The sequence below is a fragment of the Watersipora subatra genome, chromosome 10 (genome assembly GCF_963576615.1).
Source record: "Watersipora subatra chromosome 10, tzWatSuba1.1, whole genome shotgun sequence".
Taxonomy (NCBI): Eukaryota; Metazoa; Bryozoa; class Gymnolaemata; order Cheilostomatida; family Watersiporidae; genus Watersipora; species Watersipora subatra.
In genome coordinates, this window is record NC_088717.1 from 60,101,393 (window position 1) to 60,118,932 (window position 17,540).

General features: G+C 37.5%; 2 protein-coding genes across 4 annotated transcripts in view; one reads left to right on the forward strand and one right to left on the reverse strand.

Moving 5' to 3' along the window:
- LOC137405680 (stromal interaction molecule 1-like) overlaps positions 1-3,870 on the reverse strand; it is a 40,974-nt gene extending 37,104 nt beyond the window's left edge. For both annotated transcript variants that reach the window (XM_068092020.1, XM_068092019.1), the window contains exons 1-2: positions 3,745-3,870; positions 653-858 (exon numbers count right to left, since the gene is read on the reverse strand). In XM_068092020.1, coding sequence (XP_067948121.1) covers positions 653-797 — 145 coding nt within the window. In that variant the 5' untranslated portion in view covers positions 798-858; positions 3,745-3,870. The remainder of the gene's footprint in view (positions 1-652; positions 859-3,744) is intronic.
- A 144-nt stretch (positions 3,871-4,014) lies between these two features.
- Positions 4,015-16,484, forward strand: LOC137405681 (steroid receptor RNA activator 1-like). 2 transcript variants are annotated; one of them, XM_068092022.1, is made up of 5 exons: positions 4,015-4,078; positions 12,684-12,842; positions 13,120-13,340; positions 14,287-14,395; positions 15,949-16,484. In XM_068092022.1, exons 1-5 carry the CDS (start codon positions 4,054-4,056, stop codon positions 16,077-16,079), a joined length of 645 nt encoding a protein of 214 aa, XP_067948123.1. In that variant the 5' UTR covers positions 4,015-4,053; the 3' UTR covers positions 16,080-16,484. The 2 variants fall into 2 exon arrangements, with proteins under 2 accessions (XP_067948123.1, XP_067948124.1); XM_068092023.1 differs by lacking the exon at positions 4,015-4,078 and adding an exon at positions 4,285-4,440.
- The last annotated feature ends 1,056 nt before the right edge of the window (positions 16,485-17,540 follow it).

Below are 17,540 nucleotides of genomic sequence, written 5' to 3' on the forward strand. Positions count from 1 at the left end.
ACAATCCAGTTGTGTCTGGATGCTTCAAAGAATTTATATCCTACAAAGACTATGGAACCTATTATTTTAAAGCATGGATTGAGGTCATCTATCCAGTAGTGATTTTATTGTGTCCAGCTATGTGTCCCTTTTATTACCAGACTTCTAGGTGCTTGAGCCACCTAAGCAAGGGTATGAAGTTAGGACTAACTTGAACTTGGCCAGCATTTGATTGAGAGTAAAATACGCTAGCAAATACACAAGCTAGCACCTGTTGGACACATCAACCGCCAAGAATAAATACCAAAGGAAATGCCAAAACGCTGCTATACTTCAAGTAAATTCAAGTCAGCAGCATTCCTTAAAACTCATCTAACTGTATATCATTATTTTTCTCTATCGGCTACCTACTGTCATCAGTGTAGCTTCACCATTATACAGGGTTGGTGCTACAGCATAACAGGATGACAAGTGTCTAGTAGGTACATTGGACAGCGGTTAACTATTTGACTGCATAGAGGACTTACTTTATAGTTCTTGAGCATACCACAAACTATATAAATCACTAATATACCATATATACTATTATACTCTTCATCCCATAAACCTTTTACAGTCTTGAAAGAACAAAAACACTATAAAACCAGGTGAAAATTCGCATGGTTACACCAACCTTTGGCTGATGGTGTGAGTGAGTGCGTGTGAGAGCCCTTAGGGCCTGGAATGGTTCTTTCAGCTTTTTCGCTACTGCCCAGAACGAGTTGAGCAGTACATACAAGCAGGAAGACTGCGTACAGGCTCCAGCTGCGACTTGGCATATCCACAAGGCACTGCCTCCTTGCCCTTTCTATCTACCGACCAACCATGGTGCAGTTACGCCTGTAACACGGTGTAAGCAGGCAAGATATAAGAAGCCTCTTATATCAAAAGCCTCTTAGATTGAAACACTCAGTCAAGCGCATCATGAAACATCAGTCAAGGTAAAACACAATGACTGAACACGCGGAGTTGAGTACATCAGAAGAGACTGCGTGAGGAAGCCATAAAATTATCATTGGTTATCATTATAATACCATTTATTGCAATCAATTCAGCAAGAACAAGGTATCAAGAACAAGAACAAGGTAGAACACAAGATCTCTGCATTATTAAAGTTTTGCATTATTGCCTTGATCTTTGTTTTCATTTAGATTTATCTGTCCCCTCTATAGGAGCCGGTGCAGCAGTCGCATTTGTCCCCTCTATAGGAGCCGCTGCAGCAGTCGCATTTGTCCCCTCTATAGGAGCCGCTGCAGCAGTCACATTTGCTCTCTCTATAGGAGCCAGTGCAGCAGTCGCATTTGTCCCCTCTATATGAACCAGTGCAGCAGTCACATTTGTTCTCTCTAAACGTATCCATCATTTAACACAAGCTTGTCAAGCCATGCTAGCAAGAATGGCGATACCTACCCAGTAACTAGCCATCAAGGATACAAAAGACAAACATATTGAGAACCAATCCATTTTTTTCTATGCATTGCGTGTAAAGTGATATGCCATAGCTGTTGCAATATAGTGAAACCCTTGAGATATATGCAGGACCTCCTATGCACTAGTCACTACAGCCTGTTAATGGGAATAATCAAAAGCAAATCTTAATGTGCATTATATGCCACACCAGTTACTAGTATCACCAGTCAGCATTACATGTCACACCAATTACTAGTATCACCAGTCAGCATTACATGTCACACCAGTTACTAGTATCACCAGTCAGCATTATATATCACACCAATTACTAGTACCACAAGTTAGCTTATAATAGATGAGATTGTGGCCTACCAACATGACCTCAATTTACAGATCTCTAGGAGATGACTTACAACTATTCTGTGACATACATAAGATAGCTGAGACGATTTAGTACATCCTGGTAGGTGAAATCACAGAAATGCTAAACAATGGCCGCTTCGCTTGGTAAATGTGAATTAACGTGGTCTCTAAGAGTTTAAAGAGTGGTATCTATAATTAATGCGTAAAACTCACTCAATTCGAGATCATTAAAAAGCTTTATGAATCACAGAATAATATGAGTATAGCTGTTTGTTTCTTAAAGCATTTAACATTTCAGTACAGACACTCTCTAATCTTATCCGGAGCTCTAAACACCATGCTCAAAAGAAAGTTCTGCCTGATAAAGCACTATAATGCTACTATTTATTTTTGTTGAAAAGGATATTTAGCAGTTGTAATAGCAGTTTTTATACAATAAATTAGCATTTAGTACATAAATTTAGCAATTTATGTATAGCATTTAGCAATAGATTTATTGATTGTAGTGCGATGGGTAGAGTTGATTGCTAAAATAGATTGTGGCAAAAATGCAATTGATGTTACAAGATTGCATATTTCTTCCAAAATTAAGCTTTAGTGCAAAGCATGCAAATGCAAGGCAATCAAAACAAGTATGTGTTAAGGTTGATTTTGAAAACGTGTATTAGAAACTAAGAAACTATTGAATGAATGCAAGCCAAGTCATATAGTGAAAACAGGTCTGATTACGACTCTTGAAAAACCAGCCGCACTTTGAGCAGCCATTAATGAGCAATGAACGAGCAGCCATTAATTTCCTTATGGAACGCTGTTAAACAGATAACTGCTAAAAAATATACTATGATCTTTAAACGAGATTTAAGGTCAAACACATTCTAAACAAATCAAAACTGAAATAAAAAGATCGGCTATAGGCATATCAGTTTGGTAGTTGGATAATATACGTGATCAATAAACAAATAATTATTGAGCTTGATGATTTTACTAAAGCCAAATTTAACTAAAAAATCTGAAAGATCAGCACAATAAATACCAGGCTGCAGTTATTTTTAAGCTGCAAAGAGAAATTGAAAAACAATTCAAGAAACAAATTTATCACAAATCATAAAATATATGTAGTCTTAGTCTAACTATTGTTTGTATTAAACAACTATAAACTTGAAAAATGTTTCAAAACTATAATTAGGCCACAGGCTTGACCAACAGGCTGCTATCAGAATAATTTTTTTACCTCTTGAGAAGCAGCATGTCAACTAATTTAGAGCAGTAATTTTCTCAAGCAAGACTATGCATAAAAATTTCAATGAAATAGCTACGAAGAAGAAATGTAACACAAAAATTTCAGCCAAAAGATTGTTTCGGCTGATTGCATAATAATTAATTCAATTAAATAATTATGTTAAGGCACTCGTGACAGGCTAGTAAGAAATGTGGAAGTTATCAGGAAAATTTTAAAAAAAGCGATGAATGGGAAAGAAATTTTTAATACATTTTTTTAGATGGAGACTCTTAAAAAGCGTGTTCATGTGCTGCGAAAACATTGTAACTGTGTCATGCGCAAGTAACCTAATTACAATTAACCCACAAATATAAAACAAATTGTATCTATTACAGTATTTAGCTAATCATCTGGCTTCCGCAACAGGTATGTGAATATGTGAGTAAAATAGAAATAGTAAAAATAAAAAGTAAACCACAGATTATTTTTTGGCGTCTTCAATTGATTACACAGGCAAGCTTTTCAGTGCAATATACATTGTACTTTAATATAATTAGATTTTACCAGCTATGTTGCTTTTTTTTACTATAACGGTAGGATCTCCAGAGCCCGCATAAAATGTATCAATTTATATCATCATCAACAAAACAGCTATCTCACAATATGTATACATTCTTGCCATGAGATAGCAAAATTTAGCTGCGGAAACATGACCTTTACAGCAATTAACTTACCCTAGACATAGTTTATACACATAAATTGGCGGATTACGCGGTCACCTAGTTGATACATAATGCCGTCAGTAGCGAAATAATCTAAACCGAAAATTTATACATAGGAACAACCCATTGAGCGCTATTAATATTCGTTTAATAAATCGTAGAGGTCGTAGGATGGCGTGTAAGACTGAGAGCCCAAACAGCACATGACACGTGTGTCTTACAGTTTACTAAAAATATAGAAATGAAGCTGCACGCGGAAAAACTTCGTTGCGGTAACTCTATGGCTAATACGTTTAGTTTCCTGAGCTGGTGGTTACCGCTATGGAAGATAAAAATGTTCTTCCAGGTATGTCCGTTACGACTTCTAGGAGTGATCTGCGTTATCCAGATTTATCAGTCCAATAAATAGCAAAGTATTTAAAATTCTTTTCTACATAAACTAGATGTAGATACTAACTTGTTAGCTGCACCTCCTGCATTAACCACCAACCAATCCAAAAGCAATTACGAAACAAATTGTGACACTGCCACTGTGTTCGCTGATCGCAGGTATTAAAATCTACGAGGAAGGGGTTAGAAGGAGGGTAGCTTTTCCATATTGTGCTTCCATTGTGCAGATACTGTGCGCTACCAGACAAAGACAGCCTAAAAGGCCAAACGAACCACTCTGGTTTAATAAATCTGCAAAGCGTGCATGCAACAAGCAACGTAAGTTATACTCCTTGTATAAGAAAAAAGGAGACAGTGAATTACTTAATAAATACAAACAACTACGTCGAAGTAACAAAAAGTTATTTAAAAACCTCAAAAAAGACTACATGACCAATAGACTATACAATCCACTGGTAGAGGGTGACACCAAACCCTTCTATAGATATATAAAAGAATTAAAAGGAAATGCAAACAAAATTGTGTCGATGGAACAAGACAATGGAGTATTGACTGAAAATGATTATGAAACTGCTAATATACTAAATTCTTTTTTCAGAGCGTCTTCTCGAAACCTTCTCCTCTACCTACACTGCCATTTATTGCCGATCCCCAAAATATTTCGATCTCAACCAACGGAGTATTAAAATTAATAAATAACCTGAAAACTGGTAAGGCCGCAGGCCCAGATAAGATTGGAAAAAATCAACTCACTCTAGACCCCGAAGGAACAGCCGTTATTTTGACGAGCATATTTGACTATTCACTTCAAACAGGTACCTTGCCCGAAGAATGGAAAATTGTAGTACTAGAACTCTAGTATATCACCCTATTACAAACTCAAACGACATGACACTATTACAAACTGACCTCGATAACCATTTCAATGGGGACAGTCCAATGGTATGTTATTTAACGCCAAAAAGAGCACTATTGTTTCATTCGGGAAAACATCGCTTACAGACAAATACCCCATAAATTACCATCTCGGGAACACCCCTTTAATCACATGTGACACTGTAAAATACCTTGGTGTGTACCTTTCAAAAGACAACAAGTGGAATACACATATTGAATATATTTGTATGAAAGCATCACGCATCCTTGGATTGTTAAAAAATACTATTAGTGATGCCCCAGTCGCAGTGAAATTGATTGCTTATAAGCAGCTGTGTCGACCTGTTCTTGAATACGCAGCCGAGGTCTGGGACCCTCATACAGCCACGCATTCCGACATGCTGGAACGCATACAAAATAAAGCTGTGAGGTTCATTAAAAATATTAAAGGCAGAGAGGTGTCCGTCTCAGAAGAAAAATTCATGTGTGGCTTAAAGTCCTTAAAACACAGAAGACAGCAACAGAGATTGTCTGTACATTAATATCATATCAAACAAAGATACGTTTCCATCCATCCATGACACACTGACTGAAATGAACGCATCTACTCACTACATGACCACACGTTCTAACAATCTAAACGCCCTCTCCTGTGACTCTGGTCAGTTTTTGCAGGGATTCATCCTCAGGACATCTCGGGAGATCCGCACTGGGGAGATTGTAGCGGACTAACAAAAAAAACAAAAAAAAGACCTAGCGATCGGAGGGTCCCTTTCTTGCTTCTCATGAAACTCTAGGGACTAAACATCATCCAGTTCCAGATCTGACTAAATTGAAAAATTACACAAGAATGTATCTTGTGGAAAGGGGTGGAAAGCATGTTGTAAAATATGACTATTGATTACCACAATAAAGATTGCTCATATATATAACGTCATCTTTCCCCACCCATTTGATTATTGACATAGTCAAATTTGGAAGTCAGACAAAAGACTCTGTTATGAAGTAGCAAGGGAACACAGCCACAACATCTGAACATTTTATAAGTTGTCTTAAAAATCTAGAAAATTCTACAGTTTTTAGTCGCTCATTTTTTAATCGTTCAATACTGGCAGACATGCAAAGAACTGGGTGTAAGAGCATTGACAGCTGTTTTCGTAGAGCTGTAACTCTCATTGGCGATTTTTAACCTTCTGTCACTATTAGTAATAAATTAGTATTTTTGTTAGTTTATATTTGCAAGGTGTTGGACTTGTAGCATTAAAGATGTATCTTGTGTTATTAAATATATAGATTGTTATAATTTAGCACTTTCACTAATCTAATGCTGATCAGTTAGTTCATGCAATTTAAAAAAAAGCACACAAACCGTACATAGTCGAAAATGAACTAAGATAACAATATTAATTCAATACATTTGTGTTGATGCAGGAGAATTGTGTATAGCATGGTTCTTCTAAAAACACGTATAACTCACTAGTCTTCTTAACAACTGTACAAGCTGGGTACGGATTTATAACACTACAGTTTGGTGAAATGCTAATAGGCGTTCATCTCCAAATTATGCATTTTTGGTAGGCTTGCCTACTCAAATTTGTCTAACTAAAATTCAGGTTTGTTTAGGCCACAAATTAGCACCAGTTTCAAAACAAATCCTTTTTTGTTCTCATGATTTTTTTAGCAAAAAAATAATCTGGAATATCAGCAAAATTCTTTTTTGTATGTAATGCTGGTTTTTCTCTTTTGGAACTCTAATATCAGGAGCTAGTAGCAATCCGAAATTGTCCTGAAATAAGAACTGAAATTACTAACACCGGCAGAATATCAATGAATCAACCATGAATTGATGACCAAACGAGACTGAAATTGGGATAAAAAATTTCTTGTTTACACATTCTGAACATCCGGTTTGCTCAGCGACTCTTTGCACTACTGATATTAATAAAATGAGGCAACAATAAATAATTTCCTCGAAGTTCTTTAATCTGCATATGGCTGTAAATTTATATATATATTTCTCAAAGTATGTCGTGTGTCTGCATTCCGGCTATAGTTATAGCGCACGCTGATTATTTTACCGATGCGGCCACAGGTTATCGATGCCCATGTTAAGAAATATTTTTCATAAGGTTCAATTACTATATCTGGGGTCAAGGCCAATTTTTCCCGCATGGACAATAACATTGTCTCCGTAGAGGAGGAGTGTCTCCGTATTCAAAGTTTTGATGGATAGCTTCTGGTGGCACAGTAACCTTTGTTATACACATGCAGTTCTATGCAAGAATTGTTATTATTAATTCTACATACTCAGGATTTTTATTTTGTTTTCTCAGTTCGTAATAATTGTATCATTACCGTAGCAAAACCGACTTACTTTAGCTATTACTTGCTAAGTATTTCACATTTACATCTAAACCTTTTTATAATCGTTTTATTTTTTAATTTATTTGACCTGCACGAAACATTTTCCTCATGATATGAGGAAATATGAGTTTAAACGTCGTTTGACAAAGTTTGAAAACCTTTACATTTGTTTTTGTTTTCTAATAAATTATTTCAACTAAGACTTTTCTCATGATATGTAGTTTGAAAGTTAGAATGGTAAATGCTGTTATATGTTAAATACAAATCAATTTTCTGACCAAAGACTTATTTATTACCCGGGCAATGCCAGGTAGCACAGCTAGTATACATATATAATGAAGTGCCAAATCTATTAACGTACAACTGCATAAAAGCCAAGCTAAAACGACCTTCCACTACTAACGAGGGAATTACATTTTGTTAAACCATAACTGTCACATACAACCTTTATCATATTTACTAGGTAAATCAGACATGCTGATTCCGATTTTGTACTCAAAATAAAGGTTGGTCCACTAACTTTCAGAGTATTGAAAGCTTTTTTACAGCGTTTTAATATCGGTCTCGAAAACAACACGACCGGCACAACAAGCTCCACCCATAAATACATGACGTAACCTAGCTTTTTAGAAACGGCTTTAGGAATGTTTAGACTGATCTAAAATAATAGAGATGGGTGTTTTAAAATCCATTATTATCTAAATTCAATCTTAAAAATAATTTCAGTCTTCTCTAAAAGGTAAATAAGCTATTTAACATTGCATATTTAAAAATGAGCTCAAAAAAGCGCGATAACAACGCTAGCTTGTCAACGCTAGCTTTTGAGCTCATTTTTATTGGCGTTCAGCCCATTTAAACATCATGTAACAAGCTATGAGCAATTTTAAATAGTTTATATACCTTTCATAAAAGACAGATTATTTTACAGGCTGGATTTAGTTAATAACGGGTTTTAAGACGTCCATCTCTATTATTCTAAATCAGACTAAACATCCCTAACTTCTGTTCTTGAAAAAGCTAGGTTTCGTCACATATTTATGGGCGAAGCTTGTTATGCCGATCGTGTTGTTTTCGAGACCGATATTAAAACGCTGTAAAAAAGCCTTCAATACTCTGAAAGTTAGTGGACCAATCTTTATTTTGAGTACAAAATCGGAATCAGCATGTCTGATTTACTTAGAAAATACGATAAAAGTTGTACGTGACAGTTATGGTTTAAGTGTTATGGCTTGTAAAGGATGGATGGTTGTAGGACATCTGTTTGAAGAGCTACTTGGATAGGTAGGTCAAGGTACTTTGAAGGTGCCATTAACGTAAGGAAAGTTTTTCTAGTGATGGTAATCATTGTCGAGACACTAGTGCTCTTAATATACTTTCTAGAAGCCTGGGCACTAGCTTCTTTTAAACCAGATGCTCCTTGGTATATGCTGATTTTCCACAGTGTCCTTGGTAAGTGCGGGCTACCCAGTTTCTTCGACACTCGCATCATATTCCGGTGTGTACCATCAGCTTGCTTAGTCAGATAGTGCAACTAACAATTCCAGATTTCACACCAGTAAACATAAGTTGGTTCACCCTGGCACAAATCCTGTGTTGGTCAGTAGGAAATCAGGTCGGTAGGTAGCCGCTAGCAAGGTTATTTGGCTTGTAATAAACTAAGTAATTGGAGTCGTTGACCTACATAATTTGTGCTTGTATCCAAAGCATCTACTAAATCAAATGCAGGTTATAGAACACCCACAGGATATCTATTCAAACAATTGATCTGATAGGAAACCAATGTGAAAAGAGAGTGAAAAACTTTTCTTATAAATATTCTTTGCTGTTCTGATGAAACATGTTATTACTTCCTCTTGACTTTAATGTTAAAATATTGTTTCTGGCTTTAGAATTAATTTTAAGAGTCTACCTAACTTCTTTTAACGTTTTTAGTAGCTGAACTTGTTATCACTCACTCATAGTCAGTTATTTTTGTGCACTAAATCTATCTATGATAAGATGGCTTGGCTACTAAGGTCTGCTATTGTTTTTAGTTTTTTCTCTTATTTATAATTAAGGAGTCCTTGACAGTTATCAGGTAAAAGGGGTTTACGATACAGTAGGTCTGCTGTTGCTAAGACCAAATCACCCAGAGAACAGCAAAAGAATGTTGCATGACATCCAAAATTATATACAGAGAAACATCAAGTCACAAAAAACATTTCCTTCGTAAAAAAACATTGCAAATGTTGTGTAATGTTAATACCTTGTTATTTGAATATGTGCTATTTATACCTTGTTATTTGAATATGGGCTATTTGGTACACTAAAATATTGCATAGAAATCACATTAAGTAATGAAAAACACAAGAATTATGCTGACAAAATCAAAGCTTTCAAAATCATGAGATAATAGTTGTCCCATTTAGGTGTTCTTACTCGCTAAACAGACTCCCTGCATGATCTCTCACTTGGCTTACACTAACCATGGAAACGAATAACAAGGTGATAGTGATTGAGTGTTTTGATTTGTATTGCCAAATACTATTGAAAATTGTGGGTTATAGCGCTTCTGACAGTGTAAATCTTAAGACAGCATTTACAATTTTTAAATTGGTTGATTATATTTATAGTTTCTCTTAATAAATTGCTGTTTTTTGAGTTATAAATTCTTGGTTTTGAATTGTCAAAATTTTTGGTTTTTGTTTTGAATTGAGAGTTCTAGAGTTAGATTGTTAATGTAGAGTTAGCAAGATTGTCGCGATTGTATTTTAACCATATGAAGTACCATGGTAGAAATCACATCCACCCAATACTGTGCTATTATTACCAGGTTATATACGAAGCTCTGCTTGTGCTATTACTAGGAGAGCTAAATATCACTCTACTACAATCTAGTTCTTATTAAAAATATAAGCCTTCATATTTGGTGTTGTCACTCTTTCATCAGTCTTAGTGAGGTTGACTTGATAAACAATGAAAAGGTGTGGTTTGTTGCCATGGCTGGCCAAGCTACTGTAATCTAAATTCTGTATTGTGAATCTTAAAATGATATTGAATATATTAAAGTTCAATAGTCTCTATTGAATCTCTATTCAGTGATTCTAAGTAAGCTACACTAAGTTAAGTAAGTAGAGAGAGAGAAACAATAGCGAGCAAACAACTCTTTTTATCAGTAGACAATAGCCAATATAAAACAATGAAAACAGTACTCACAAACTGCAAGGTTGAGTACCATGGGTAGCTAGATTATTCCATGTTTGCTGCTATATGCAGAGAACAGTACCAATTCACATGGTAGCCATTCACAGGAATTGACTTACTTTTGGATGAAAATCACTGATAAATTTAAGAATTTCCTTATATTAAAAGAAGCTAGAATCTACCGCAATATCTCAACTCTTGATTGTTACTGTGGTACGCTCATTCTAGCTAGTAGGCTGGGCTGGCATCCACAAGTATGAGGGTTGCGTTATTTAGGTAGCGCCGGCCTATTTCACTTACAATAAGTATAAATTGTTAGAACAAGATGGGCCTTGAAGTGTTATTATTATATTATTCAAGAGAATAAATAACGACCTTGACATTAGTTTTGAGTCTTATATGTTATCAACTCTTACCTCATTAGCTAGTCCTTTATCACTAGCTAGTGGGATAAGATATGTGTCCTCTATTACTAGCTAGTGAGGTAAGATATGTGTCCTCTATTACTAGCTAGTCAGGTAAGATATGTGTCCTCTATTACTAGCTAGTGAGGTAAGATATGTGTCCTCTATTACTAGCTAGTGGGATAAGATATGTGTCCTCTATTACTAGCTAGTCAGGTAAGATATGTGGACTCTATTACTAGCTAGTGAGGTAAGATATGTGTCCTCTATTACTAGCTAGTGAGATAAGATATGTGTCCTCTATCACTAGCTGGTGAGATAAGTTATGTGTCCTCTATTACCAGCTAGTGAGGTGAGATATGTGTCCTCTATCACTAGCTAGTGAGATAAGATATGTGTCCTCTATTACTAGCTAGTGAGATAAGATATGTGTCCTCTATTACTAGCTAGTCAGGTAAGATATGTGTCCTCTATTACTAGCTAGTGGGATAAGATATGTGTCCTCTATTACTAGCTAGTCAGGTAAGATATGTGTCCTCTATTACTAGCTAATGAGATAAGATATGTGTCCTCTATTACTAGCTAGTGGTATAAGATATGTGTCCTCTATTACTAGCTAGTGAGGTAAGATATGTGTCCTCTATTACTAGCTAGTGAAATAAGATATGTGTCCTCTATCACTAGCTGGTGAGATAAGATATGTGTCCTCTATTACTAGCTAGTGAGGTGAGATATGTGTCCTCTATCCTCAGCTAGTGAAGTAGGATATGTGTCCTCTATCACTAGCTAGTCAGGTAAGATATGTGTCCTCTATTACTAGCTAGTGAGGTAAGATATGTGTCCTCTATCACTAGCTAGTGAGGTGAGATATGTGTCCTCTATTACTAGCTAGTGAGATAAGATATGTGTCCTCTATTACTAGCTAGTCAGGTAAGATATGTGTCCTCTATCACTAGCTAGTGAGATAAGATATATGTCCTCTATTACTAGCTAGTGGGATAAGATATGTGTCCTCTATTACTAGCTAGTCAGGTAAGATATGTGGACTCTATTACTAGCTAGTGAGGTAAGATATGTGTCCTCTATTACTAGCTAGTGAGATAAGATATGTGTCCTCTATTACTAGCTAGTGAAATAAGATATGTGTCCTCTATCACTAGCTGGTGAGATAAGATATGTGTCCTCTATTACTAGCTAGTGAGGTGAGATATGTGTCCTCTATCACTAGCTAGTGAGGTAAGATATGTGTCCTCTATTACTAGCTAGTGAAATAAGATATGTGTCCTCTATCACTAGCTGGTGAGATAAGATATGTGTCCTCTATTACTAGCTAGTGAGGTGAGATATGTGTCCTCTATTACTAGCTAGTGAAGTAAGATATGTGTCCTCTATCACTAGCTAGTGAGATAAGATATGTGTCCTCTATTACTAGCTAGTGAGATAAGATATGTGTCCTCTATTACTAGCTAGTGAGATAAGATATGTGTCCTCTATTACTAGCTAGTCAGGTAAGATATGTGTCCTCTATTACTAGCTAGTGGGATAAGATATGTGTCCTCTATTACTAGCTAGTCAGGTAAGATATGTGTCCTCTATTACTAGCTAGTGGGATAAGATATGTGTCCTCTATTACTAGCTAGTCAGGTAAGATAGGTGTCCTCTATTACTAGCTAGTGAGGTAGGATATGTGTCCTCTATTACTAGCTAGTGAGATAAGATATATGTCCTCTGCAGGAAACCACGCGCGGGGCTGGAATGATCCTCCTCAATTCAAGTATGACGCTCAAGGAGTTAAAGTCACAGCATCAAATCCCTTAGCTACCAACAAGCGCATTGGTCATGACCTTTCAAACCTTCATCAAAAACAGGCTGGCGTGTCTCCTCAATGCATAGGTAAGCTTTTTAAGTGTTCCTTCTTGTTAATGATGTTTCCAACAAAATTTGAAAGAGTGATTGGATTAAACGATCATCATGTCGCAAAAGTGAAATGCATATACAAAGAGGTTTCAGAAAAAGTACATACAGACTTTATGGTAAATGGCGATTTGCACTCTGTCGTTTGGCTGGTCAGCAGACGTTGCATATAAAGTGAGCATCTTTTTAAACATGCTGATAGACTCGTGCTGTTTCATCAAGCACTGTTGTTTCAAACTTGCTAAAACCCTTGCAGATGCTGAATCGCCTCCCTTTGCCCAAACCGGTCTGCCTGTGCCAGCACTGAAATCAGTGCCAATACTTAATATGCCAGACAAGCCAACTGCTGCTGAAGCAAGTGAACATACACTACAGCTAGTACTTCCAGACATGGCAGATGACACTGAGTTCTGCATGTACTGCAGCAGGTGCTTCCAAGAGTGTACAGAAACGCTGCTAGCTGAACAACTGCTGCAGGTCTACCATCAGTATGGAATGCATTTACGCCATAGATATGTAAACCTATATATCTATAGTTTATATATCTATGGTTTACTCCTACTACTGACTAGTGCACAGAGTATATACTCATACACTGACTAGTGTACAGAGTTTATACTCCTACTACTGACTAGTGTACAGAGTATACACTCTTACTACTGACTAGTGTACAGAGTATATACTCCTACTACTGACTAGTGTACAGAGTATATACTCTTACTGACTAGTGTACAGAGTTTATACTCCTACTACTGACTAGTGTACAGAGTATACACTCTTACTACTGACTAGTGTACAGAGTATAAACTCCTATTACTGACTAGTATACAGAGTATATACTACTACTACTGACTAGTGTACAGAGTATGTATTCATACTACTGACTAGTATACAGAGTATATACTCCTACTACTGACTAGTGTACAGAGTATGTACTCCTACTACTGACTAGTATACAGAGTATACACTCCTACTACTGACTAGTGTACAGAGTATGTACTCCTACTACTGACTAGTATACAGAGTATACACTCCTACTACTGACTAGTGTACAGAGTATGTACTCCTACTACTGACTAGTATACAGAGTATACACTCCTACTACTGACTAGTGTACAGAGTATGTACTCCTACTACTGACTAGTATACAGAGTATAAACTCCTACTACTGACTAGTATACAGAGTATGTACTCCTACTACTGACTAGTGTACAGAGTATGTACTCCTACTACTGACTAGTATACAGAGTATAAACTCCTACTACTGACTAGTGTACAGAGTATAAACTCCTACTACAGTACTGACTAGTCTAAGTTTTTCGACTCATTAAAGCACATTCATTTTTGTTGGAGTTATCTTCACATAGCGAAGGTAGCTTTTGACCCAACATGCTTTAATATTATGTTTCCTGGTTATTTTCAGGCAAGACTGGCAGCTGATGTAAATAAACGAATTGGAATATTTGAGAAAAGTTGGAATTCCGGCAAACTTTCACCAAATGCTAAACCAACTGTGGGTCACCTAGCACGAGGTAATCTGTCAGTATTTGATCTGCAAAAGCTGCTTTAGTTATGGTATGCAGGGGCAAACTTTTCTGTGGTCTCTAGTTATGAGCAGGTTTTCAGCCCACCTACAACCCACAGATACTTGTTTTGAAAATCTTTACTTGAAAACTTCACAAACTAATAACTTAGGCAATATGTCGCTCTTGTTATACGAGGTTGACACACATCTCAGGGGTGACACGCGTCTCAGGGGTGACACACGTCTCAGGGGTGTCGCATCTCAGGGGTGATACACGTCTCAGGGGTGTCGCATCTCAGGGGTGATACACGTCTCAGGGATGACACACATCTCAGGGGTGACACATATCTCAGGGGTGACACACGTCTCAGGGGTGACATACATCTCAGGGGTGATGCATATCTCAGGGGTGACACACATCTCAGGGGAGACACGCATCTCAAGGGTAACACACATCTCAGGGGTGACACACGTCTCAGGGGTGTCACATCTCAGGAGTGACACACATCTCAGGGATGACACACATCTCAGGGGTGACACATATCTCAGGGGTGACACACGTCTCAGGGCTGACACACGTCTCAGGGGTGACACACGTCTCAGGGGTGACACACATCTCAGGGGTGACACACATCTCAGGGGAGACACACATCTCAGGGGTCACACACATCTCAGGGGTCACACACATCTCAGGGGTGATACACATCTCAGGGATGACACACATCTCAGGGGTGACACACATCTCAGGGGAGACACACATCTCCGGGAAGACACACATCTCAGGGATGACACACATCTCAGGGGTGACACATATCTCAGGGGTGACACACGTCTCAGGGGTGACACACGTCTCAGGGGTGACACACGTCTCAGGGGTGACACACGTCTCAGGGGTGACACACATCTCAGGGGTGACACACATCTCAGGGGAGACACACATCTCAGGGGTCACACACATCTCAGGGGTCACAAACATCTCAGGGGTGATACACATCTCAGGGATGACACACATCTCAGGGGTGACACACATCTCAGGGGAGACACACATCTCCGGGAAGACACACATCTCAGGGGTGACACATCTCAGGGGTGACACACATTTCAGGGGTGACACACATCTCAGAGGAGACACACATCTCAGGGGAGACACACATCTCCGGGAAGACACACATCTCAGGGGTGACACACATCTCAGGGGTGACACACATTTCAGGGGTGACACACATCTCAGAGGAGACACACATCTCAGCAGAGACACACATCTCAGGGGAGACAATCTCCGGACCTACAAAATAGACAACTATGGGTATTTAATGGCCCAAAGTTTATATGCTATTTTCCTTTTTAGATTTGTGTGATGACCTTTGATGACCTTTGTTTCTATAGTGAAGTATCCCTGGTAGATACTTCACTATAGAAGTATCTACCAGGGATGTACTGACACCTTTGTTTATCAGTACATCCCTGGTAGATGTACAGATAATTATTGCTTGCATTGACTCAACACATAAACGCTGCCTTTGCTTTGTGTTACCATGACCTAACCCATTTCTTTTATAGCCCTAGAGCTGAAAGAGTACAAACTCGCTGATAAAATACACATGAAGTTGGTGACTGATCATATTTCTGAGGTGAGCCAGTGGATTGTTGGGATAAAAAAATTAATACAGGCTGGTTGTAGCCCAAGTTAGACCTGTCTTCACCTACACCTCTACCTACGCCTCTACCTGTGTTTCCTCATTCGCTTTCAATCTCACACCCTGCCACTCGCCAGCATGGTAGCCTTATGTCTATGATGAGCTTTAGCTGGGTGACAGCTTTTAGCCCCAGATCATTGCCACTACTTTACTTTGGTTTCTAGTCAAGGTTGAGAACTCTCAGGGGTTGCCTCCCTTGCTATTCCTCATGCAGCTCCAGTTTTGTCACCATATGCACGACACAGGTTGATAAAGAACTGAACATGAGCTACTGCAATAGGAAATTGTGCATTTATATTTCACTTTATAATTATTTGTATTATTATAAACTATTATCATTGTATTATTATTATTTTAACTTGCCAGCACCAGGCTGAAGAAATAAAGCAGATCTCTCATGGCTCATTTAAATCTATCCCAGATGTAATTTCTTTAAATGGTTGGAAGCATTATAGATGTTTAAAAAGAAATTAACACATATGAGCAGTGAGATACAGTGATATAAAAGAAATCATAGTCCACTCAGGGGATAAATTATAGATCTATATATAAATCATAGCTTCATCGGGTGGACAGAGGTAAGCAGGTGCTCTTTCCCTATGCTATGGTGTATAAGTACCATGCTTTAGGTAATTCTGGCTCGGTCTTCTAACCAGTTATGTCTATTGATGCTTACTAAAGCCACCAACTAAGAATACAGACTACTTGGTATGTTCAATTCACGATTCCAAGCCATTGCTTGATTAGCACCTCTAATAAAATCACTTATGATTAGTATCTGTCCAATAAAATCACTTATGATTAGTATCTGTCCAATGAAATCACTTACGATTAGCGCCTGTTCAATGAAATCACTTATGATTAGTATCTGTCCAATGAAATCACTTATGGGTAGTACCTGTCCAATGAAATCACTTATGATTAGTACCTGTCCAATGAAATCACTTATGGGCAGTACCTGTCCAATGAAATCACTTATGATTAGCACCTGTCCAACGAAATCACTTATGATAAGTACCTGTCCAATAAAATCACTTATGATTAGTACCTGTCCAATGAAATCACTTATGATTAGTACCTGTCCAATAAAATCACTTATGGGTAGCACCTGTCTAATGATATCACTTATGATTAGTATCTGTCCAATGAAATCACTGATGGGTAGTACCTGTTCAATGAAATCTTTTATGATTAGTACCTGTCCAATGAAATCACTTATGATTAGTACCTGTCCAATAAAATCACTTATGATTAGTATCTGTCCAATGAAATCACTTATGATTAGTACCTGTCCAATGAAATCACTTATGATTAGTACCTGTCCAATGAAATCACTTATGGGCAGTACCTGTCCAATGAAATCACTTATGATTAGCACCTGTCCAACGAAATCACTTATGATAAGTACCTGTCCAATAAAATCACTTATGATTAGTACCTGTCCAATGAAATCAC

Bases quoted from the DNA above. Each gene is read 5' to 3' on its own strand.
- LOC137405681 (XM_068092022.1), top strand. From the start codon at position 4,054: ATGGAAGATAAAAATGTTCTTCCAG. The intron at 12,843-13,119 runs GTAAGCTTTTTA...AAACCCTTGCAG, and splicing joins CGTGTCTCCTCAATGCATAG to ATGCTGAATCGCCTCCCTTT. The intron at 13,341-14,286 runs GTCTACCATCAG...GGTTATTTTCAG, and splicing joins TAGCTGAACAACTGCTGCAG to GCAAGACTGGCAGCTGATGT.